The sequence below is a fragment of the Telmatherina bonti genome (genome assembly GCF_933228915.1).
Source record: "Telmatherina bonti genome assembly, chromosome: 4".
In the NCBI taxonomy this organism is placed as follows: domain Eukaryota; kingdom Metazoa; phylum Chordata; class Actinopteri; order Atheriniformes; family Telmatherinidae; genus Telmatherina; species Telmatherina bonti.
The window spans coordinates 17,803,566-17,828,861 of NC_136622.1; the positions used below are offsets into that span (position 1 = coordinate 17,803,566).

General features: G+C 38.2%; 2 protein-coding genes across 3 annotated transcripts; both read left to right on the top strand.

Annotated features, from left to right (window-relative positions):
- The first annotated feature begins 298 nt into the window (after positions 1–298).
- On the top strand, positions 299–8,244 carry dcp1a (decapping mRNA 1A). The gene is made up of 9 exons (XM_079238904.1): positions 299–445; positions 785–825; positions 1,491–1,618; positions 3,887–3,953; positions 4,141–4,279; positions 4,872–4,970; positions 5,695–6,273; positions 6,382–6,603; positions 7,675–8,244. The coding sequence occupies exons 1-9, from the start codon at positions 314–316 to the stop codon at positions 7,753–7,755; spliced, it is 1,488 nt and encodes a 495-aa protein (XP_079095030.1). The 5' UTR covers positions 299–313; the 3' UTR covers positions 7,756–8,244.
- A 4,838-nt stretch (positions 8,245–13,082) lies between these two features.
- Positions 13,083–23,820, top strand: LOC306754667 (transketolase-like; the record flags this gene model as incomplete). Of its 2 annotated transcripts, none has more annotated exons than XM_079238711.1 (14): positions 13,083–13,189; positions 14,643–14,760; positions 14,983–15,096; positions 15,603–15,700; positions 18,002–18,214; positions 18,409–18,527; positions 19,452–19,648; positions 19,771–19,935; positions 20,805–20,961; positions 21,753–21,883; positions 21,988–22,071; positions 22,233–22,326; positions 22,426–22,548; positions 23,633–23,820. In XM_079238711.1, the coding sequence occupies 14 exons, from the start codon at positions 13,083–13,085 to the stop codon at positions 23,818–23,820; spliced, it is 1,908 nt and encodes a 635-aa protein (XP_079094837.1). The 2 variants fall into 2 exon arrangements, with proteins under 2 accessions (XP_079094837.1, XP_079094838.1); XM_079238712.1 differs by having other exon boundaries at positions 18,023–18,214.
- Between the last annotated feature and the right edge of the window lie 1,476 nt (positions 23,821–25,296).

A 25,296-nucleotide genomic window follows, 5' to 3' on the forward strand; every position in this document is an offset into this window, starting at 1 on the left:
TATATATATATATATATATATATATATATATATATATATATATATATACATACATATATAAACATGTATTATTATTATTATTATTATTATTATTATTATTATTATTATTATTATTATTATTATTATTATTATCGTCTTCCGTCACAGACGTCTTCATTTGAGAAACACAGCTGCACACCATCCCAGCACCATAGACATGCCCGGCACAACATTTCCTGGGAACTTTTTTGAAGGTAAGACTTCCGGACACAGCGGAAGTTTTAGGTGTCTCCAGAAAGCCGTCCGTGCAGGAGCAGCAACAATCATATCCAAGATGGAGACGGTAAATGCTGGACATATGATGAGCTTAGCCGCTCTTCAAAGACAAGACCCGTACATAAACAAACTGCTCGACGTTACCGGTCAGGTGGCTCTTTACAACTTTAACTCCAAAGTCAACGAATGGGTATGTTTCAATAAAACTCGAAACGTCTTCCTGGTGAGCCAGGGAGGCTAGCAGCGGATTTAGTTAGCATCATAGCTGCTCTATTCTACAAACATAAATGAATAACAAGAAAATTAGTGAGTACAGGTATTTGAATAACTAGCTCAGGTGGCATTCTTAAATTTACAGATTGTAGCATATTTCTATGATGTAGTATTTGTTTGTGTGTGTACTAGTTCAGTGTCATCTTCCTGAACACTGAGATTCTGGCTAGTATGGCTAACAGCAACGTTAACATTATTCAGCATGTTTGAAGTAGCAGTGTGTGTCCTTGTAGCAATTATTTTACTATAATTTCAGGAGAAAACTGACATCGAGGGAACCCTGTTTGTTTATGCAAGGTGAGCAAAATATATTCGTAACAATTTATTTGATCACTTTGGAAATGGTTTACATGTTCAACGTTTGTGTACGCTGTCATTTGACGTACTTTACCCACGTGTGCAGGCCGCGGTATTTGTAAACAAACAATGGACTCCATGTGATTTTATGCATTATGCCTATCGCTATGTAAAAGAAAAACAAAACAATAACTGTTTTAGGAGGGGAACTATTGATAACTAAGTTTGCAAACCATTTGGAACAATAATCAGTCATCTGACGAGGTATATGACACAGAATCCTACTTATCTTTTTTAATCTGATGCATTAATTCATTTATTTTACAAAAAAAGCTTTTTTTTTTATTATTATTATTTTTTTGCGTTTCTTTTTTAGGAATATGAGAGGCCAGTACATTTAAGAAGTTATTAATATGTTAACTATTGGACAAAGGAAGTCTTATAAACTGTTTGCATGAGTGTACAAAAGAAATCCACATGGCCCTTTCCACAACATATTACTACAGATGTCTGGGCAAAGTAAATATACATGTATAATATTTTGAGTTTTTAAACAAGACTACTTTTCATTTTGAATATTATTCATTTCTAACTTAAAATAAAGTATTTACACGATTTGCACAAGTGTAATCAAGGAAGTAATGATTGTCTTACATCTCTTTAAGGTCTGCCTCCCCTCACCATGGTTTCACCATTATGAATAGACTCAGTACTGAAAATCTTGTGGAGCCAATCAATAAAGACCTGGAGTTCCAGCTGCAAGATCCTTTCCTACTCTACAGAAATGGAAACTGTGAGTTTTTTTGTTTGAAAGAAACATTAATGCAGCGAGTGTTATAGTTTAGTGGAAAGCTTTTTTTTTTTTTTTTTTTTTTTTGCTTTTTTTTTTTTTAATTTGTCAGATTGAATATAACTTGCATACAATTTAAAAATGCATTGAAGAATTGCAATTGTCTCCCAATCCAATGAGATAAGAAACGTTTTCAGGCCCCAAATTGCGGTCACCTGAAATATATTTTTTTCATGCGACTAGCACAACTGTGCAAAATATTCGGTTTTACAAAAACCTGGCTAGATGTGTACATAGCCTAATACTTTGTAAAGATCCCAAAATGAGCTTTTATGGACAATTATTGCACAATTAATTTTACTTTATTTTCAACTAAGCAGAAAATTCATAACAACTAACAGTTGTGGCTTTTGTGATAGGTTTGTGTCCCTTTTATCCTTTAAATAAAATAAGTTATTTGATCACATTCCTCCTACCACAAGTTTCAAATGAGCCAAATAGACTCAGTAGAGGTTTCCAAAATTTTGTATACTTGTATTGTTGTTATTGATGTTAAGTATTACACAAAAACAAACACAGAGTCATTGTCACAAAACTGACCACAACAGTACCTCTGAAAAAGCTTAGCAAACATCTCCACAGTGTTCGGTGGAACATCTCTTCTCCTTTTTGCTTGAAGTCATGTTGACAGCCCACCTGCTTTCTTGGTGCGTGTAGCAGAAAAACTGTGTCGCTCATGGCCTACACCTGCCTGCCAGACAGCAGCTTCAGTTTGGCGGCCACAAGTTTCTGTCTACATTAGAGTAACAACTAGGAAGACTTTGGGGTCTGATTGGGAAATCTGACTACTAATTGATCTATGTTTTATTATAAGTTGTGGTTTTGTTGATGGCTGAATCCGCTCATGTCCTGTTGTGAAATGAAGAGTGAAGAAAAATACTCAGATCCTCAAAAAGTAACTGACGGTGCTGCCACCAAGGTGATCTATTAGAAGTCTGAACAGAAGTTTCATCAAGGCAACGAACAAGGAATTTGATTGTTTTCCCATTTGTTTGCTTATGAGAAAAAACAGCATGGCCAGGCTCAGTGTCAGGGTAGATTGCTCGCCTTTTGGATTAGGTTTCCCCATAAGTCTGGCTGGTATGGAGGACATGGTGAAATGTCTTCTTGTTATTTTAACAGCAGCTTCTTTAATTGCTTCACTTTAGCTTGAATGTTGTTTGTTTCATTTTAATTCCTTAGAGTTGTAGTAAGATAAATTTGTTTACATTTGTTGAGTAGACCATTGGTTGACAGTATTCCTCGGGCTGTGACTTCTGGTAGCTCACAGTTTTCTCAAGAAGATGGTTCAGAGTAATTTCTTCCTGGTTGTACCTTCTCTTGATTTTTGCTCCATTGTATGGCTTTGACTGCTGCTCGCTCGCTCGCTCTCTCTCTCTTAGTCCACGTGTCCACTAAGTCTCAGAAAGTAGTTTTGTCAACATATAGAGTCTGTTGTTTTTAGCTTTTATGCAGCAGCTTTTATGATTTAGGGTTGATCCTACCTCTGAGGAAGAGATGCAAAATATGAGTTTGGTTAAAATGCAGCAAGTCACACACAGCCAGGGTAGATTCTTCAGAGAAAAGTTGATGATTAATCATGAATAAGTCTCGCTCCAGTCTCCTTTGAATGTCAGCAAGCTTCCTGCTCAAGGCTGACTGGTATACCCAGAGTTGGATAAGGCTGTTAAAGAGAAATTTGGACACTAACACACCTGTTTACACTGCTTGCTACTCCCTTTGGTAGCAGCAGGTGCTGCAGGGAGGCAAATGCTCAGGTTGCTAGGTTACATCATCCTCTTGAGGGGTAGTGAACACGTTTGTGTTTTATTATATAGCGCTAACACACAACAGTGTATCAAGTTAATGTTCTGGCAGAAACTTGTGATACAGTTTGATTCTTTACATTTTATTATGTATCAGATTGTTATTTTTTTGGTGATAATGAACTTAATATTAGTCATGTGTTTTTTCCTGCATCTCGGTTGCGATTATTCAAACTTGACTCCATAACAAAGCTACAAAGTTTGAGTCATGTACAGTCTATCATGATGATATATAGTTTTATTGCTTTACATAAATAAATGGATACATTGATCATTCCAAACACCTTTGGAAAAAAGTTGTTGTTTTGGTTGCTCTACAGGTGACATTAGGTTTGTGTGAAATAATTTTGCAACACAGCAAACATGGACATAATATAAAATCCGGTTGTTGTTTTTTTTCCAACAGTGGGTATCTACAGTATTTGGTTCTATGACAAAAGGGACTGTCAACGAATTGCTCAGCTAATGGTCAAGTAAGTAGACTGACTATATTTGTGTGTGAATAAGATTAGATACTCATTAAATACCGTCTGTCATTAAGTCTTTTCATCTGTTATGTTTCATTTTTCAAGCGGCTTTAATCAATGACAGTGGTGGGAAAAATGTGTAATTTGACAAGCAACTGTCAGATGTGAGGACTTTGTTATTTTTTAACTCTAGGATTGTGAAACAAGAAGCAGATCACGCCCAGAGGAAGACTCCCGAGAGGGCAGAACCAGGGAGAACCAATGGAGTTGCAGAACCTAGACCCATTGACATCCTGGAATTGCTCAGCAAAGCCAAAGAGGAATACCAGAGAGTAAGGCAGCACAGCAAGTTATTTGACTTACTTTTTTTGTAAAAAAAAAACTCCTGAGTCTCCCAAGTCTGCAGTAATGTACAGAACATCACACAACATAACTAGAAAAGCACTCAGCAAATGCAAACCTCTGCCAAGGCCTTCAAAAAGTTCCTGGATCCAGCCGGTGATCTGGCTCACCACCAAAAATTAAATCAGTTCTTCATTTTCACATTTCCAACAACTCCTGAAAACTTTTATGAAAATCTGTCCATAACTTTTTGTTATCTTGAACACAAACAAGCAGACAAACAAACAGATCAACACCAGTAAAACCATAACCTCCTTGGCGTAGGTAACAAAACAGCACACAACACAACACAGCATAACAGTACTGCAAAGAGTCCAACGTGACAACTGAGCAGGGCCGTAGTAAAGGATTATTGCAGGTTTGGGGGCGCCTTTAAAGTGAAAAGAGGTGATGTCTGAATTTATTTATTCCCTAGCTGATTAACCCTTCTTTCAGGGTTGTATTTTGTATTTGTCTCTTGGATCTTTTTGGCATAAACTGTCCATTAATGTAAAGTAAAATGTGTGTCTGTATCATATGAAGGCCCAGGCAGGTGAAACAGATATGTCTACAGAGACAAACGTGAAAACGGCCATCAGCACAGCAACAGAACATGCACAGAGTGCACCCCCACCTGAAAAGGTACAATTTATTTATCATTTTGCTTTCATTCACTGCTGGTAAGTTTTTGCACAACCCCTGCAAGCTGGGCATTCAGATGTGAACTGTCGTAGAAATATGGTGTGTTGTAAGAAAACTGACTCTGAGGACTTTCAGGATTAACTTTTACTGCATTTACTGTCCAGTCTTCAAATCAGATCAAATCAAATCAAACTTTATTTGTATAGCACTTTTCGTGCTTAAAAACAATACAAAGTGCTTTACATTATAAAACAATTTACATCAAAATAGATAAAAATAGATAAAACACTTAACACACATACACATCCCCTTTCATCCACCCACAACCACCCTCACCCATGCCCTATTTGCCCTGTAACAGTTAAAAGAAGTTGAATGGCCAGGTGCATTTGCACCAGATGTGCACCAGATAAGGATTGTGTCTTGTGTAAATGGCTAATATTACATGCTAACTGTGGCTGTTTGTGCCACTGTCATGGATGAGCCTGAATGAGGCGGTGAGGATTTCACACAATCCTGCAAATCTCATGTTTAAATGGGGTTGAACATTGTATGTTATCAGTGTGCAGGAAGCAGCTGTAAGAAAGCTAAGCTATAAGGTTATTTGTGATGCCTAACATGCAGCTTTTGGGACATTGTTGTCATTAAACAGTAATGTCCCAAAGGTTTTTTTGTCAGTTAAGTGAAACATTGACCTCAGTGAGTTGCTCTTCTTGCCCACCAGAGCTCACATACAGTGGTGAAGCAGATCACAGTTGAGGAGCTCTTTGGTTCGTCTCTCCCTAAGGAACCTTCTCTACTAACCATGCCTGGACAGAACCACACTGCTTCTAGTGGGCTGTCCACTTCCTTCGTCCAGAAACAAATATATCAAGTACACCAAAATCCACATCTCCCTCCACAACTCACAGCCCCAGATCCTGTGTCCATCCAGCGACAGCAAGCACCCGCCCTAATCCCGGCGCCTTACGCACTTAACCCCAGTCCAGTTTTCCAGTCAGTGGTCCCCAAGCCAGAAACCCACACTCACTGCTCAGCCTCTCCTATGATGATGCCTCCACCTGGATCAGAGCATCATGTTTCCCCCATGGGCCCTACACCACCTCCAGCTGCTCCTACCACCTTCTTAGGAAAAGAGATACTCGGCACACTCAAATCATCAGTGCCATCCATGAACTCAGACATCCACAAACCCATCCTCGCACCCAACTTCCTGCCAAGCACGTTGGTTCCCCCCCACAGCTTCCAAGAGCCCAAGATAGAAGTTTTTTCTCAACCTCCAAACCTGATTAAGCCGATGTCTGTGAGTTGGACTTTTTCTGTTATCATCCCCATTATAGTTGTGTCTGTAATGCTTACCGTCATACTACATCAGAGTCGTTTGTAATCCCTTTCCTCTTTTTATTCCCAGGCTGTCCCCATGAGTCCAGGTCTTGCTATTCCAGGGTCACAGATTTCTGTGCTTCTCTCGCCTAGCGCCTTCCAACAGACTGTCAATAAAACCACAGCATCAGCACCAGTGGTCCTTCCTGCTCCCGCTGAGCCACCTTCTGCCTCTGGAGGAGCTACAGATCCTCTTACAGTCCCCTGCAGTAAAACACAGTTACAGGAGACTTTAATACATCTCATTAAGGTACATAATTGGCATGAAACAAGACTTAGTGCTGCATGAGGTTTAGCTCATTTAACCATTTTAGCTCATCCTCTGAAGATTATTGTATTCTTTCACAGAAAAAAACTAAATGCGCAATGACAGTTTAAAAAACTATTTAAGGTTACCTTAAAAGTGCAACTTAATTCATCCATTTTCTATACCGCTTAGTCAAATTTAGGGTCACAGGGAAGCTGGAGCCTAACCCTTAAATTAGCAGGTGAGAGGCAGGGTATACCCTGGAGCAGCAATTTCAATAATTAGGAAAAAAAATTTAAATAGATAACTTAATTAGTTTTAAACAAGATCCCTGTAAATAAAGGTGCTAAAGATCTTCCGGTTCAGCAACGCTCCAATCACTCATAAAGAAGATCCCAATATTCCAAGATCCCAAAATTTCTAGCTAACTTCAGTGCTGCTATTCCTGTAGCATTCATTAACCCTGAAACCATTTGGCCAATGTGGGAAAAACTGACCATTTATGCAGAGGTGTCTTGAACCTGCATTCTTTGCAATGACCAGCAGGGGGCAGCTTATGACGGCGAACAGCCAGTTAATTGAGGAATTTAAAATGTGGAATTTAAGCAAATTACTGTACTTTTTAGAGGCTGCATGGTCGTCTCGTAGTTGGAGCAGTCACCCCATGTGAGTACCTGCAGGTCTTGTCACCACCATACAAAAGAAAAAATACTGGGCATCTTTAGCAAGCAGGAAAAGCACTGCTGGATCCTTTGGCAGGAGTTTTATATAAATCCAAACCATTTACAAGTTCTGGGATCTCTTGACAACTTGTCACAAGAACATCTTTTTTATCACATTCTTTCTTCAGAGAGCTTCTCTTTACTACCATCGCTCATTACTATGTCTACCAAGACATAGACTGCTACCTCAACTGCAGTGCACTGTGATGTTGTTGCTCTGTTTTAAAATATAGAAATGAATCAGTATCAAAATGGAAGCATTTCCACTGACAAATTTGAACAAAAAAAGTGATCTTATTTAAACTCCCACAACTTTACAGAGTTTATATATTTTTATTTTCTCCTTTTCCAGAATGACTCAGCCTTCCTCAGTGCCATTCATGATGCTTACTTGCAGAGTCTCAGCAAGGACTTCAGCAACATGAAGCTATAGTTCAACCAACACAGGCGGTCTTCATGACCAGAGCAGAGAAAACAGGAGTGTTGGAGTTACAAGTGCAGCAAACAGGTTTTTGACAATGTCCACCACAACCCTTTGGCTGTGGTTCTTGTGCTGAGTATTAACACACCATTTAACCCTGATGCTGTTCTGGCTACATGTGTTACCCCAGAACAACTTTTTGTCTTCGTATGTCAAGCAAGAACTACTGTGAGTAAATGGATGAAATTAGATTTCCTAACAAAGCCTTTAGTGACCATTTTAACGTGATGAATGTGTTCAAACCGATTGCCACTTCATGGTGAAGTTGGTGGTTTAATTATTGGGAGAATGGGACCACAGAGGAGATTGGACCGTTTCACACCCTTTTGACTTTTGAACAAGCAGGGTTTTAGCAGGAACGTCACAGGACTCAGAGATACTGTTGTCTTACTCATCACAAGCCTTTGTGTGGAGTTCTCACAGCGTGAGAACATGAAAAACTGACAAACTCTCCCAAAGCTACTAAAAAGGAAGACATCTCTGTGTGATGACCTCAGGACAGCTTTGAGGTCTAAAAAGAAGTCCTTTTTTTTTTTCTTTTTTCTTTTTTTCCCTCAGGTTGTTGAACCGAAAGATGATGCTGAAGTCTGTATATTTTTTGATATAGTCATTCAGATGATACACAATTTGAGTTTTTTTTCAGTTTTGCCTTTGTATAGAGAGGACAAATGACTTTCATAAATAACTAGAGAAGCACTTGCAGCTAAGAACGCAAATGAAGTGAACAATACCTTTTATGCTTTTTCATTTTAACATAAAAACAATTGCATCTTTATGACGCAAACCTGCTTCTCCACTACCTTTCTTTTTTCTGTTTATCTGTTTCCTGTTTTTCTCTTTCTGTCCATTGTGTCATCATGTCTCCTCCACCAGCTGATCTTACTTTATCTGATGTTTTTTTGGAGGCGCGTGTGCAATACACAACAGTTTGGGGGACCAGCATTTTGGAACATATGAGTGTGATACTCTTTTATATGAACCTCTTGGTTCTGTTGTTGATCTACCATTTAAGTACTCATAAGCAAAAGAAAAAGTGGAGGTTGCTTCTAATTCCTGTTTACATTTTGCTATTTTGATATAAAAATGCTCATGGAAAAGATGGTGTTGTTGTGCTTTTGATAACTTCTGTTTGCTTCCCGTTATTCAAAATTGCTAGTGAGAAAATACAAACTACCTCCATTCTCATTCCCCAGTTTCTGTTTTCAAGACACATTTAGTCTCAACTTAGGTTATTTACTTCTGCAGTACAAGGCTACTGCAGCACACACTGTGAGCAGGAGGTAACCGAGTTGTTAATGAAAATAAAAACTGAACTGCTGTGCATGAAAATAGGGAGAAAAAATTACTTTCATCCTGAAATCATAAAATGTTGAGGACAGTCAAGATCATTGAAACAGCTAAATATTTTAAAAATAGGAGAAATTAAGTAAAAAGTTTAAGTGGAAGAGTGGTGGTCATTAGTTGGTTCAGCAATCGAGGGACCTAAACACTTTCTTGTCTCTTCTGTGATATCATGACTTTGTGTTTGATCCACTCTTTGAATGTACTTAATCCTTATGTCTGGTTTTCTCTTTTTTTTTTCTTCCAAGTCCTGTTTAACAGGACTTCATTTCTATATGTTTTCAGTACCTTTTGTTTACTTGTTAACCTGGCAAAGGTTAAATTTGGAATAGTAGAAACCTGGGAGCAAATCAGATGATTTATTGACTTTGTTGCCCTATGATACATCTTCATTTTATAAAGGGTTTTTCCAACATTTTTGTCATGTTTGATTAAATAAAGAATTATGGAAATGTCCACATTGTTTAAATCCCAGTCATATTTAAGATTTTTTTTGTTTATCTTGTTGGCCAAAGTTGTGATTTGAGTAAGTCTTTACAAATTTACATTAATTTTCCAAGTTTGTCATTGTGCACAATTTGGCATATTATAAATATTTTTTATATTAAAGATTTGAAAGTACAGTTGTCTGTTTTTTTATGTTTCGTCATTAGTGAAATGAGTTTTACAACTGGAACAGTATTGTTATCTCTGTAGTGGGGTTAACATTTTTTCACTGAAACAGTATGGCTTCAGTAAGAAAGAACAGTAGTTAGTGTAGATTACTGCTGTACTTCATGGGTTTGACCACCAGATGTCACTGTCGGCACATCAGTCCGTCCATTGTTACTTTGCGTTTAGTCTTTCGGAGATATTTACCTAAAAAAGGATGAGCATAATATTAAAACTAAAGTGTATTAAGGAGCTCTGGTATTGGAGCCAAATTAAAAAGGCAAGTGCAGCTAATGTCTGCTAGTGTTGGATGATATTCACGTTTTGTGCAGGCTTACATATGACAAAGCAGAATTACAGAAGACCAATTCACAATGCTTAAACAGAAGAATAAATGCAGAAAATGAAAGCTAACAATGCATAAAACAAGTATAAAAACATGTCCATTAAATTTTCTATATGTATGTGTGTGTATATATATATATATTTATATATATATATATTTATATATATATATATAATATATATATATATATATATAATATATTTATATATATATATATATATATATATATATATATAATATATTTATATATATATATATATATATATATATATAATATATTTATATATATATATATAATATATTTATATATATATATAATATATTTATATTTATATATATATATAATATATTTATATATATAAATATATATAATATTTTTATATATATATATATATATATATATATAATATATTTATATTTATATATATATATATATAATATTTATATATATATATATATATATATATATATATATATATATATAAATATAAATATATTATATATATACATATAAATATATATAAATATATTATATATATATATATATTATATATATATATATATAAATATTATATATTATATATATATATATATATATATATATATATATATATATATATATATATATATATATATATATATATATATAATATATTTATATTTATATATATATTAATTAGATGTGCATGTTCCAGAGCTGTACATAAATCATTAATGAGGTCTAAAGTGCTAGTGCATGAATGTATCTGATTCTTTGGCAGAAGGTTTAGTGGAGTGTTTCAACCAGTTTATATTGGGTTAAGCACCCTTACACCCTGTGGTAAAAGCTGTCTGCCAGTCGTTGGTGCGTGCAGACAGGCTCTTGTACTATCTGCCAGATGGTAGCAGGCAAAAAAGTTTGAGCTGAATGGCTATAGTCCTTAAAAATGCTTCAGTCCCTCGGCACATACAGTCTGTGGTAAATAAAATAGAATGTCCTGTAGTGGTGTACCGGATTGTTTGCGCCACTTTTTGTAGAGTTCAGACAAGATTATTTTTCTGGCACAATCTGGTCAGTGTTTCCATTTCATATGTGTATTTGCAATGAGCACCACACAGGTTGTGTAGTCAGCAAACTTAAGGATAGTTAGTTTGAACCATTCCTAGTGGGTTAGTCATGAACGAACAAGTAAAGGAGGGGGCTGAAGACACAACTCTGTGGCATCACTGTGTTCAGGACATAATGTGGAGGAAGTGTGTGCTGATTCTCACCGCCTGTAACCTGTTGGTCAAGAAGTTAAATATCCAGTGGTGGTTTTCCAGATCTAGAACAGTAAACTTTGAGAGCATCTTGGAGGGAATCTTGTATGAAGGGGTTTAAATAGTTGGGCATAAACCTGATGCTACTCTGTTCTCAAGCATTAGTGAATATTAGTGGAGTTCAGAGAGCAATGAAGTGACGTCCAATTATTGGTTAATTGAACACTGGACCATCTGTGTACAGATTCTGAAAGAATCTGCTGCTAGAAGAGGTTTGTATTAGATAAGATCTTCTATGACCAGGAAATTCTGTTGCAACATCAGCAAGATAGAAGAATCAGAAATAAACCCACAAAAGAAATAAGTTGGTTACATGTAACAGGAAGGAAATGAGTTTCTTGAAAGAACTAACTGAAGAAGTACAGTATTTTTGAGGCAAATTTTACATCATGAATGGCCCTCCATGCAAAAAGGTAATGATAATGAACCAGCATAGGCCGAACAATGCTGCTATTTATTTACATATTTATTTATCTCTTCATTTATGTAGTATGCAAGATCACAAAGAAGGAACACCAGTGAGCTAAAACTAAACTTTTAAAGCTATATGTCAAAATCAAATGGGGAAATAGAATAACACTATGTTGCATGACCAGTATTTGAGAACACTTTACAGGTTTAACTGGTTTGTTCCACAGCTAATCAGGTTAGCCTCAGTGGGAGATGTCAGGTGCTAACAAAGTCAGATTACTGTCATCTGTGATCTTTCTTGCTTGTCAGTTCTTCCTCCTCTCTGCATCAAAATGCAGCAGCTTTACAAGTCTTGTGCTTTGTCATTAAGTCCAATGTTTGCATCTCATGCTGCTATATTTACTATTCAGACTGATTTAGATATATAAGATAAAACAACTCATTTTTATGTTCTTTGTTCTGAAGAAACCACCAACATTTTCTCAAATCCACAGAACTATTACACATTCAGAGGCTCTAGTTTACTGTGAATGTTAAACAGTATTAATTGACAGGATTTGTGATGAGACTGAAAATATAATATTTACATAGTTTCACAAAGTGCCACTCCTTAAAACTCCATCACCATCAAGTAAACCCATCAGAAAACCGACTTATATGTTAATGAAAATATAGGCTACATGTCGCGATAGGCCACACAAGGTGGTGAAATTCGGCATCTGCAATGTTATACCTGATTAATACAACGATGAATAAAGGTCAGAGTGTGAATGTTTGTTTCTCTGATTTATACATAATCTTTGTTGCTGCTCAATATTATCTGTAAAAATGTTCAGGTACCTGCACTGATGTTTGTTTTCTATGATATTTCAACCTGAACGACCCTGGCCAGAGTCTGCTTAAATGCGTGCGAGCGTGTGCACGTGGCCTTGGGCTAAGTCCAAGCCCTATTGGCTGTGCTCCTGCAGGAGTTTGGACTGACTGCAGGCTTTCTTTAGCCCTAGATTAGCCATATTCATAGGCTTTGCCTGCAAACACGCCCCCCCCCCCCCTCCTCTATGTGGCTCCCTCTCCTGCTGAGCGGCGCAGCTTCTGTTTAACCCCTGCCATCGTCCTCTGCACACCCATCATCTTTATTGCCGGGACAGCAGACCGGGGACTTTTAACTCTTACCTCATATTAACCACCTCTTGTGTTGCGTGCGTGTGCTTTTACTCGGTGCATTGGCCAGATGGAGGACTACCATAAACCGGACCAGCAAACAGTGCAGGCGCTCAGGAACATCGCAACCCGGCTCCGGATCAACTCCATCAAGGCGACAACTGCAGCGGGCAGCGGGTAAGATGAGGGGGCGGAGAGATTATCCCGAGCTGGAGATAGAAATGACGATTTCATACAACGATATTTTACAGACGACGATCACAAAACGTCTCCTATATGATTGTTTTTTTTTATTTCCCCCCATTTCTTGCTGAAATAATTCCCTCAAATGCTGTCTGCAATGTGGAGGGCGAACAGCGGCGTTATGTTTTGGATGTGCTCATCATATTGACATATTAATAACTGCAGGAAGAGATCTTGTTTGCATGCAGTGCTTAAATTTAAATGGATTCAGTTGTGCGTAAAAATCTACCTGTGCCAGCATTTGTGAGCAATTTATCCACCTGAACTGAGAGTTTTAGTTGCCAAAGGTGCGAGTTCAGTTCGCCTACTTGTAATTTCATTGGTGTGTTAAGTTATTCATTAACTGTATGTTGCGTTGGCACAACAACCCCGTTTAAAATGATTATTAAAACATGTAGTAGCCTATTACATGGTGTGCATTTAGAAGTTGTGTTAGTTGCAGGTGCACCAGTGTTCCCGTCTCCTTTAACCCAATACATGGTGTGTAATTAGTTATGTAACCGAAGAGCACTAACTGGAGTTGCACGAGCTTGGAAGGCAACGTGCTTTGCGTCGGCTGCAGCCGAACGAAACCGGTGAGCGCACGTCCGCGCCGCAGCCGCGCCAGTGTCTCTGGACTGGGATACTGGCGTGATGAAGCGGTGTGTGTTACGTTTCAAAATCAAACGACAACGATTTGCTAAAAGGACTAATAATTTAAAAAAAAAAGAAGAAAAAAAAAAAGAAAGAAAGAATAATTTTAAAAAAAACAACAACAATGCAAATTAAAATTACAGATTAAATGAAAAATATACATTTAGTAAGTAGCACGACAGAAGTTTATCCTTCATCTGAATTATTTCTTCTGTTCTACTCTTCATTTTTCATTTCAGTGCTGTAATAAAATCCCTTCTTGGAGGTCTGTGTCAGGTTTTACTGGCATGTCTTGAAAAAGAAGGGAATGACAAACAAGAAACTACAAATAAGAAAAAAAAAAGAATTGAAATATTTTTTGTGCTCATTTGTTTCTTTTAACAGTTTGGGAGCTGCACATTGAATGATGCATTTATTCGTGCATGTATAAAGAACTGGAAGAGTTGACATTCTCAAAACACACTTATTGGTACATGGCTATCAGAGTGAAGCTGTTTGTGCTGACTGATTACCTGACCCTGTTTAGTGTCTCATCTGTCTTTAAACTAACTACAGATGTTCTGACAAACAATGTCTGATTGCTTCTTTTTAAAATATTTTTTCCTAACCCAACTTTTCTGCTGTCATATCGTTACACATTTAGTGTATGCTGTACTTGCTTATTCGTTTGATCTGAAGATGAGGAGATGCATCAGTCTTTATAACTGCACCCAATGGCTTTCTGATTTTCCCTCTTGTTCCTATTTTCTTGCAGTCATCCCACATCATGTTGCAGTGTGGCAGAGATCATGTCTGTGCTCTTCTTTCATTCCATGAAGTACCGACCTGATGACCCACGTAATCCTAACAATGACAGATTCATCCTCTCTAAGGTAACATCTGCAGATACAAAAGAAAAAGCAACACTTTAATTCCATAAATGGCATATTTTATTTGTGTAAGTATCTGCATAAGGATTCCCTGCTGCTCTCTCACAAGTTTGAATTTAGGTTAACATCACTAATAATGTATTATATATTTTTAATATATGTAGATATATATTTTAAAATATCTTTCAATATTAAAGTTCTCACCTTTTGTTACTGCTCTCCCAGGGTCATGCAGCTCCTGTGCTGTATGCTGTGTGGGCAGAGACGGGTTACCTAAAGGAGAACGAGCTTCTCAACCTCCGCAAGGTGGACTCCATCCTGGAAGGACACCCTGTGCCGGTGAGGTGACATTTAGACAAGAAGCTGTGAATTGGAAAGCTTTACTATTTCTGAAAACAATTATAAATGGAATATTTTTAAGGATTTTGCCTCCTTTTCTTTCAAAATACTAAAATGCTTAACATATTCTGACCAAATATTTGAGATTACTAACATCCATACATACAGTAAATTATACTTTCTATGCATATTTTGTATATTGTGTAGAAATGAAACCCTCCAAAGATAAACTGTCTGCAGGCAGGGGTACGGTGACAAAGCTCTGACTGAGTGATGCACATTGTCTGTCTTCTGCTGTAGACATGAGCAACACTCTCCACATGAACCCACATACTGACACACTGTGAGACTCAGACTGCTTCTTCAGTCCAGACTGTATTGCTGTTTCTTGTTTTTTTATGAAACGGCAAACAATCCATCCATTGTTTTTATGTTAAAGTTGGGCTTTTGTACTGTCCGAAGATTAAGATGCTTGTTTTATTTATCTACACGTGCATGCAAAACAGAAGCAGCAGTTTGTGGATGTGGCCACTGGATCTCTGGGTCAGGGACTGGGAGCTGCTTGTGGAATGGCCTACACTGGGAAATACTTTGACAAGGCCAGGTAATGAACACAAAACCTCACATAGACAGAAAAAGAAAACAACCTCACAGCATATAAAGATTTACAGGAGCACAGCTGGCCAAGCTGCATCCATACATATTAAGGCAAAATGTATGGAATTACGCATGGCATAGTGTTCATTGCAATGAGCTGTGCAGATGTGACATTTCAGCCAGTAGTCTTACCTCAAACCAACCTTGACAGGTCCAGTTTGCAGAGACATTTAGGTAGCTGCAGCTATAGACATATGCTTTGATCTGGTTTATCTTTAGATGATAAATTAAAACATGCAGTTTAAAGGAGATTAAATTGTCTGCTCAATGAGGTGGGATTGTAATTCAGAAGTAGACACATTTAGGCAATCTTCAGTGAAAAAAGATGTAATGCGGTTATTCTGCTCTCATTTCTTTTATGCATATTGTTTACATTATATTGGCTCAGAATTTCACTACAATATTGCAACAAGCCTGCTGTGCAGTTTTTCAGCTGAATAGTAGTTGATTTGAATCGCTACACATGTGTCTCCTTTGTTCTACTGTGATCTAGAAAGAACCACGTGGATTTCACTCTGACAATAGACAGATACGGCTTTGTGGCTTTTAGTGGGACACAACACATTCCATTCACATTTTCAGAGCAAGTGGATATAATACCAAAGCATTTGTGGTGAAATCATAGCTAAAGGAGCAATAAAGAGAGCAGAAGGAAACTGTTTCCAAGATGTTTTTTTTCTTTTTTCCATACAGCAGGCTACTAAACGCATGGTGAGGGGATACCATAGTCGCAGCCTGGGCTGGCTGTCCTTGATATTGCAGTCTGCATTCTGTGTGCACTCATTGTTTCTGCTCTAATAATCACACATGCAAAAGCACAGTACTTCATCATCTTACACCCCTCCCTCCCAAATAAAACTGTGCTTCATAGCATATAATAATAAAGGGGGTGTAACTTGATAGATGCACACACATCTTCTGCATAGATGCATATTGTCATATTTGACTGTGACTTTTCATTTAGCACAGACGATTGGATAACTTTTTTTTTTAACATAGTCAAATGCCAAAACAGCTGAGTAGCAACTATATTAATCCTACTTAAGAACATTTCATGTTGGAGTGGAGCAGCAGCGGATCTGCAGGGTACAGATGAACTACAATAGATCAACCAAGAAGACCGCTTGGCTTTGATGCAGGGCTTTATTAAAACTTGACACATGGACAAACTCCTCCAGTTCATTTATTGTCAATATTAAGATTAATAAACTAAGATTTAAATAAAATATTTAGTGATAAATAAAGTTGATTATACTGTTGATTTACAAATAAAATAAAATTTAAAAAATAATTTTAAAAATTATGTAGCGCAGCTCCAATGCTCTGTAGTTGTGAACATGTTAGTGTGAGATTATTCAGACACTTACAAATTCCTTCTCATGTTTATTATTACCGTAGTATTAAACCAAGGAGATGATGACTGGAAGTTTTGATTATTTATGAATTTCTTGATACTGTGTTGTCAGGAAGTAATGGTGTGTGACTATTACAAGTGTGTGCATGGGTTTGTGAAGCTTACTAGGAGAGGTATTCCCTTATGTTGATCTGATCTGTTTTTCTCACTTCACTGAGACATATGACCTGTGAGGTATTACTCTGCTGCTGCAGCTGGACTCATTGCAGGTCAACAGGATGCACCTCTAACTACAGTGTGTGTGTCTCAGAATGTGTTATTGGTGGATAGAATATTTAGCACTTGAAGATGAGTCATAAAAAATCTATTTTTTAAATCTTTGATGATTAACACAATCGTTTTTTTATACTTTGTGCTTCAGTTGGTTGCTTTGGTGTACTATAAAGTATGAGTGGCTTAATCTAAGAAGAGTGCACATTTCAGAAACCGGCTTTTAATGTTTTGCGACATGTTTTTTTCTCTATTTTCTTCTGTGGAATTCCTGTCTTTCTTCTCTTGTCTGTGTGCTCCATATTTTTTCCTCACACTTGTGGTTGGAATGCATGGTTTAATGTGCTGTGTCTCGGCCTATCTTCCAGTTCTAATGAGAACGTGTCTATCTGACTGGAAAGCTGTCAAGAGTCGTTACACCTCAGGAGCAACTACTGAGGATGATCAGAGTGTCAGAGGGGGGTGGATGGGGATGGGGACTTTTTTTCTGTGTCTGTTGTTGTGTTTAGGTGTAAAGGTCAGGAATCACATGGTGGAAAGAAGTGTTAAATAAAAAAAGGAACTGATTTGAACATTCATCCGTGTTCATTGCGATATATATCTGGCTGTGTGGGCTTTGTAAAGATTGCATCACTCTCTCTGTAGTTATCGGGTGTTTTGCCTGCTGGGTGATGGCGAGCTGTCAGAAGGCTCAGTCTGGGAGGCCATGGCTTTTGCTTCCTACTACCAGCTAGACAACCTGGTGGCCATCTTGGACATCAACCGGCTGGGTCAGAGTGACCCAGCTCCACTGCAGCACCATGTGGAGAAGTACCAGCGCCGATGCGAAGCCTTTGGGTGAGCATGGTGAATCAAAGGGTCAGGGGTTTGTCAGTCCAACATTCAATCTGTATTAAACAAAATGTCAATAATTAGCTCATTCCTGACCTTAAATGTTGTCATTTTTACATTCATTTTGTTGTTTTCTGTCTTTTTAGTCACTCAGAAATCATTATGATTGCATTTAAAATTGATCTTCTCTATTTTCCCAGCTGGCATTCCATCATAGTAGATGGCCACAGTGTGGAGGAGCTGTGCAAGGTGCTTACTCAACCTCATCATCAACCACTCGCCATCATCGCTAAGACCATTAAGGGCAAGGGCGTCCCAGGTAACCAGTTACATATTGTGTAAAATGAAATGTCATTACAATAAAAAGCACAATTCCAATCAAGATCAGAGCATTCACTTTGGTGATGATGTGTTAAAGTATCAAAATGACTAGAATACTCAAAAAAACTTTTAAATAAACCGTTTTGTAAGTGTTAAATGGTTGAAAAGGTGGAAAACTGCTGAAGAAAGTGGTTTTGGCAAGAGTTTTCTCAGGTACTTTAAGGACCCGTCATCAATGCTGAGGGGCCCTAACTCACCATAATCCAGGCAGTGCTTTAGTGCTTTAGCTGCTGCAGTTCAGTAATCCAATAGAATGTGTAGGATACACTCCCAGCAGTCGTCCTTTGTGCCGCTGTTTTGATAGGTGTAGTGTTAGCACGTGTGTGTGCATGAGAGAGCGAGAGAAAGAGAATGACGAACAAAGACTTTTTTTTTTAAAACCAGCAAAGTATGTATGTCACAGCAGTATTGTTTTGTTAACATAGTGGTGGAAATTATGAATGTTTTGTAAAGCTGTGCCCCCTAATTCTAACCTTTGACCTTTGAAACAGCCTATTGTGATCAACTGAGATGGAAGATTGTTATTGAGTGTGACAGCTAGCCAAGATTATTTTTATGGACACTTGCAAAGAAGCAAAGCAGGTGCATTTATGTTACATTTCAGGGAGAATTTGGATTTTGTAATTCAAGTATGTCCATCATTAATGTCAGTAATACATGCAATAGTCTTACTCTTCACAATTGAAGCCTATTTAGCCTTACAATCAGGCAGTTACAGATTTCTAAAACAACATGAAATTTATCTCAGTTCTTCATAATCATAATAGATGCAGCTACTCTGCCAACATAAGCAGTTAAACTTTATACAAAAATGGACGTTCTTGTGCAGCGGTACACAGATGTGTGTGTGTGTGTCTTTCAGCGGCTGAAGATAAGATGGGATGGCATGGCAAGCCACTGCCCAAAGATATGGCAGAGAGTGTGATCAGGGAGCTGCAAAGTCGCATCGTCAGCTGCAACAAGCGCCTCTATCCTGCTCCACCCAATGAGGACACGTCACCCGTCAGCCTCCGCAACATCCGCATGCCAAGCGCACCCAGTTACAAACCTGGAGACAAGGTAAAATCATTAGTAGTAGACATAGTATGTAACACAGGGCTGAATATGCCATGGTTTAGTTTAGTCAATCTTGGCTGTCTATAGTCTACAGTTAATCAGCTGGTTTGTCTCTGTGTAACCAGATTGCTACAAGGAAGGCATACGGCATGGCTCTGGCCAAGCTGGGCCGTTACAATGAGCATGTGGTGGTTCTGGATGGAGACACCAAGAACTCCACCTTCTCTGAGCTCTTTAAAAACGAGCATCCCAACCGCTACGTGGAGTGTTACATTGCAGAGCAGAACATGGTAAGAAAACGACGCTGCAGTCAGAGGCCTGGATGTTTGTGTATCAGAGTTCTATTTTACACGTACAGCACATTGTTTTTACAGTGTGCTGTAAAATAAAAAAAAGGAGATGGGCTAGTATTGGATTGGGTCAGAGCACAGACTACAGAGGGATTGTTTATGTAGAGGATAAAAGTTGCTAAAAATGCAAATATTCCAAGTACAACACATTAAAAATTTGGTCAAAGAACAAAGTTCTCAAATGAACTGAGAGAACTGAGAGAATAAGGCTGAACTGGAGATAGTAAAAAGGCCACACATTTAAAACAAATTAGCACTGAACAACCTGAAAAAGTGAAATATAATTTATTTTTTATTATTAAAATGACTGAGGCCTGTGATGTGCTAGCTATCTGTCCGGGTGTACTGTGCCTCTCACCCAGTGATTGCTGGGATAGGCTGCCGCCTCCCTGCAACCCTGAATTGGACTAAACAGTGTAGAAAATGAGCAAATGAAAGAAAAAAAAAAACCTGAAGTGCAATTTTTGCACAAAAGCTTATTTTATGCTGTATTTTGTGCTGACTGTTATTTTAGCATGCAAACTACAAGGACATTGAAGTCACAAATATTCGGCCATTAAAAAGATTTACCTCAAAGGTTTTTTTTAAATAAAGTATTTCAGTTTATATTTCAGACAAATCTTTGTGTTGTCATTACCTGTGTTGACTACTGCTGATATATTTCTGTAAAAATAATACAAATATTGTTTTTTCATAAGCATCCAATTTCAGAATGAATTCGTCTAGATGTGTTTATTTCTGATGTACGAACATCTGAAGCCATTTTTGGAGTCATTTGCTCGTATGGGCTTATGTCATCTCTCCTGCAGGTCAGCGTGGCCATCGGTTGTGCCGTCAGAGATCGTAATGTGGTGTTTGCCAGCACCTTCGCCACGTTCTTCACCCGAGCCTATGACCAGCTCCGCATGGCCGCCATCTCTGAGAGCAACATTAATCTCTGTGGCTCCCACTGTGGTGTCTCCATTGGTCAGTTGTTATCTTTATTGACCTTTTTACCTGTCAGTTTTACTTAATTTTATTACACTGATGTTTCTGACTTTACATCTTGTTAGTGGAGCAGTGTTTTTGTTTTTTTTTTAAGTGTCAGTACGTTGACAGTAGCATATAGGACAAAAAAAAAATAATACTGAAAAATAATAATGATTCCAAATTTGGTAAAATTGGACAAACTGGTTTGTATTATTGTAAGGAGGTGTAAAGATAATTTAAGCACTGTAAAGTAGTCTGTATACATGTACCTCTTTGTACTGCTGTGGCTTATTCTCACTTCATACACCACACTTAATATTAAGAGGGTATTTAATACAAAACCACTCACTTTGGCCTTTATATAGAGGTTAATGCACATATTTCTTCTCACAAAACATTTTATGCAATCCAGTTTGCCAAAATGTAGTGTTTGATTCAGCTGGTCGCTCCTCAGTATTTTTCCCCGAATGCTAAAACTTTTCCCCCTCATCTTCTCAACCTCTGTGTTATTCTGTCGTTCACATCCCCTTTCTGGTATCAGCCCTCCTTCTGTCTTCCCTCCTTCTCTCTCTTTGTGTCATGGAGGTGATGACAGAGTGGCCTGATTCTCTCTCACCTTCTCTTCCTCCTTCCCTTTCACCTTCTCCTCTGCCTCATCAGGTACACTGCATGCCTTCCTTTGCAGACTCAATGCATGCCAGTCTATCAGAATTTATTCTCCAGCCTACAGCGAACCTGTGAATTTCACTTTGTCTGACTTTTTTTGTTTGTTGCTGATGGATGTTTAGGTGAGGACGGACCTTCTCAAATGGGTCTGGAGGACTTGGCCATGTTTAGAGCCATTCCCACTGCAACGGTCTTCTACCCAAGTGACGGAGTCTCGACTGAGAAGGCTGTTGAGCTTGCAGCTAACACAAAGGTACTTGTTATAGCCTTAGACAAGTAGGCAAAAAATATATTAGGATTGTGTAGGACTGTTTCAGTTTTCCCAGAGACATATTGATTATTTCTGGTTTGTTGTAGGGTTTGTGCTTCATCCGAACAAGCCGCCCAGAGAATAACATCATCTACAACTGCAATGAAGACTTCCATGTTGGCCAGGCTAAGGTTTGTATCTGTATTTTCTCAGAGCTGTGCATTATTGTTGCATAATCTAAATAAAAATGAGTTTTCTTCCTTATTGTCACAAATGACTGACTTGACTAAGCTTGGGTGCATGTGAACTTATGACATTTACATACAGATTTATGTATTTTATTCACACTTAGGTTGTGTATAAAACCAATGATGACCATGTCACTATTGTTGGAGCGGGAGTGACCCTTCATGAAGCTTTGGCTGCTGCTGAAATACTAAAGAAAGGTAGGAAGATACAGCAGGAAAGACAGGAAAAAGTCAACCAAAACCAGGATGAAACAACTATAGATAAAACTTGGTTCATCTTCTTCTCCTTTGCTTTAGAACGAATCAACATTCGTGTGATCGACCCATTCACCATCAAGCCTCTGGACTCCAAGACCATCATTGAAAATGCCAGGGCCACCAGGGGACGCATCATCACTGTGGAGGACCACTACTATGAGGGTGAGGACTGTATACATTTAAAAAAACAAAAAACAAATAAATAAACAACCTTCAGAAAAAAAATCACAACAACATAAAATCATTTGGGAAATTTCCACTGCGGCTTAAATTCATGTTACGTAATGTTCAGTGTCATACAAGCGTGATGCTTTTTGACAAACACACATAACACAGACCATGGATGATTGCCAGTGCACTGGATAAATATACTAGTTTTATTTAGCCATGTTATAGTTGTATTCAGTTTAAGCCAACAGTGTCACATCTGTTTGCATGTTTTGGGTGCTTTTGTGTCAACTCATGAATAAAAATGCAGAGTCCACAAAGATGAAGTTCCATCTGTAGACAGAAAACCTCTGATGTGAGACCAAAGGCAAGAGGAAGAACAGTTCATGTTGCTCAACACAGCAGATTTGAGTGTAGTGTTTGTGGCTAAGAGGAGTGAGATGTGTGGTAAGCCAAAACATACATTTGTGGATGGAAAGGTTAAATTCAAGAGGAGAGCCTGTCAGTGTTAATTTCATCTCGAGCCTTTGGGCTAATGTTGACCTAAATAAAATACCAGCATGACAAAAACAGCTTCCAAAACCTCCTATCTTGCACTCCTCTTCTTTACTGGTGTTCATCCTTTTACTGGATATCTCTGTCCATCATGAGCTACACAACAATTCATTTTAGTTCCAACTTACATGCAGCTGGAAATGTGCAAAAGGTATTTACATGGCAGTGTGGAAACATTGGCTTTTCTCAACCCATTGCATTACAGGGACGTTTTCCTTCAAGTAACTTAGAACTGCAGCAATAATTACAGAGAGCCAAACTTGTTCTGGTGTTCATAAATAAGGAAGACATCCATTAAGGGGATAAAGTGTGACAAAACAGATAGGAGAAAGTCACAGGAGGGTAGCATCAGTCCTGTCAGTCCACATCAGATCTCAGCTGCTCCATCGCCCATGGAGGTGTGAAGAAACTGCTTGTGACAGAAAAGAGGAACTCTGAAGGAGGATTAGAGAACAAGGAAGACATTAATATGTGCACAAGCGATTTGGACTAACTCACATTTAGTTTTGTCTTTAATCCACAGGCGGTCTAGGTGAGGCAGTGTGCTCAGCGGTGGTGAACGAGACCGGCTTCACCGTCCACCGCCTGGCAGTTTCCCAGGTGCCCCGCAGTGGTAAGCCCCATGAGCTGCTGCGAATCTTTGCCATTGATCGTGACGCCATCGCCCAGATGGTGAGGAAGGTGCTCAGTACCTCCGCCAATGCAAAGTAAAAAAGGCTGCGGGAGCACCAACAGTTGGAAGAATTGGGTAATTTACTCTGCGGTTAAACTGTGATTACCATGGAGACAACAAGCAAACAAATAAACCAACACAGAAGGAGGCGTGGCGCTTCTGGCCCACTCACACTTGCCTCCTTGTAGAACAATGAAAGATATTTGAAAAAAAAAAAAGGATTTTTGTCTGTTATCAATGTGGTCTGCCACTCCTGGCCCAGATTTTTACCCTTTCAGTTTGTGAGCCCAGTAAATAGACATCCCCACTTCACTCACAGTTATCCCCACCCCCACCCTCTAGTTTCCTCCTACCTCTCAGAGAAAGTTCTGGTGCTGCTGTCATGTTTTAGTAAAAAAGCAGTGAATGTGGTTTGAAGTCCAGTCTTTTGATAGAATTTGTGTGGAACCCTTCTCACTTCTCGGGCTCAGCGTCTGCACCCAGTGTGACCGTGTAAATCCCACCCCACTACAGCCTGCTGGGTGTGGAGAAATCCTGGTTTGGTCTGTTTGAGCACTGACTGTTTTTAACTCTTTTGACTCTGACTTTGGTTGGGACTGCTTTACACAAATAAAGGGATGGTTTCTTCACAGTTCTGTTGTCTGAGGTCTTTCTTGTGGGTTTTATTTTTTTAGCAAAAAGCAAGGGGTTAAAAGTCACAGAGATAGAAACTGTGCAGCTCCCTTTATATATTGTTCTACTTTGTTTTGTTTTTTTTGTTGTTTTTCTTGTGAGTGTTGGAATTTTACTACCTATGCTGAGTAGATTGATTTTAACAAGCTGTGTATATTGGGACTAATGAATGAGTTGAAATCATACAAAAAGATACGCGATACAAGTTGACATGTTTGCAGACTAATATTTAAACGGAGCTTAACTTTCTAATATTTCTCCCTATGATCACGTTTGTCTATATAACTCACGAATACAAAGTTTAACAAATGAAGAAGCATCTGTTCAAGGACCCGTCCAAACAGTTTGATTCTGATTCTTCACAATAAAATAGAAATAAAGCACATGTCTAAATAGAATAAAATAATTCAGAGTGCTGGGGTTTTGTTCTGCTCACTACGATGTATACATACAATTAGCTATACAAAGGTTTGACCATATAATGGGTTGCTGGAAGCTGGGTAAGATACAGGGTACATGTTTCGTTGTCAGCCAGTCCAGAGGAAACTGGGAGAAATCCCAGAGAAAGACCATGCTAATTCCATAAAGTCAAGCCCTCTCCGACAAACAGAAATTATTAATCACACCTGCACTATTTCTACAAATAAAGATAAAAAAAAATGCCTGCTCTGAAAAGGGAATTCAATTAAAACATGTATACAAGTCATTTCGATATTTAAAATGCTTATGTGATGCATATGGGGCATTTGGTTATTTGCCTGCTGTATGCAACATTTTTTGTCCATGTGTCCTGTATGAACAAAGAAAAAATGTGTTCTGCTTGGTTACCATGTGTGATTTTT

Excerpts from the sequence above, each read along its gene's own strand:
- dcp1a (XM_079238904.1), top strand. The coding sequence starts at position 314 with ATGGAGACGGTAAATGCTGGACATATGATGAGCTTAGCCGCTCTTCAA. Across the intron at positions 826-1,490 it reads ACCCTGTTTGTTTATGCAAG|GTCTGCCTCCCCTCACCATG; the intron begins GTGAGCAAAATA and ends CATCTCTTTAAG. Across the intron at positions 6,274-6,381 it reads ACCTGATTAAGCCGATGTCT|GCTGTCCCCATGAGTCCAGG; the intron begins GTGAGTTGGACT and ends TTTTATTCCCAG.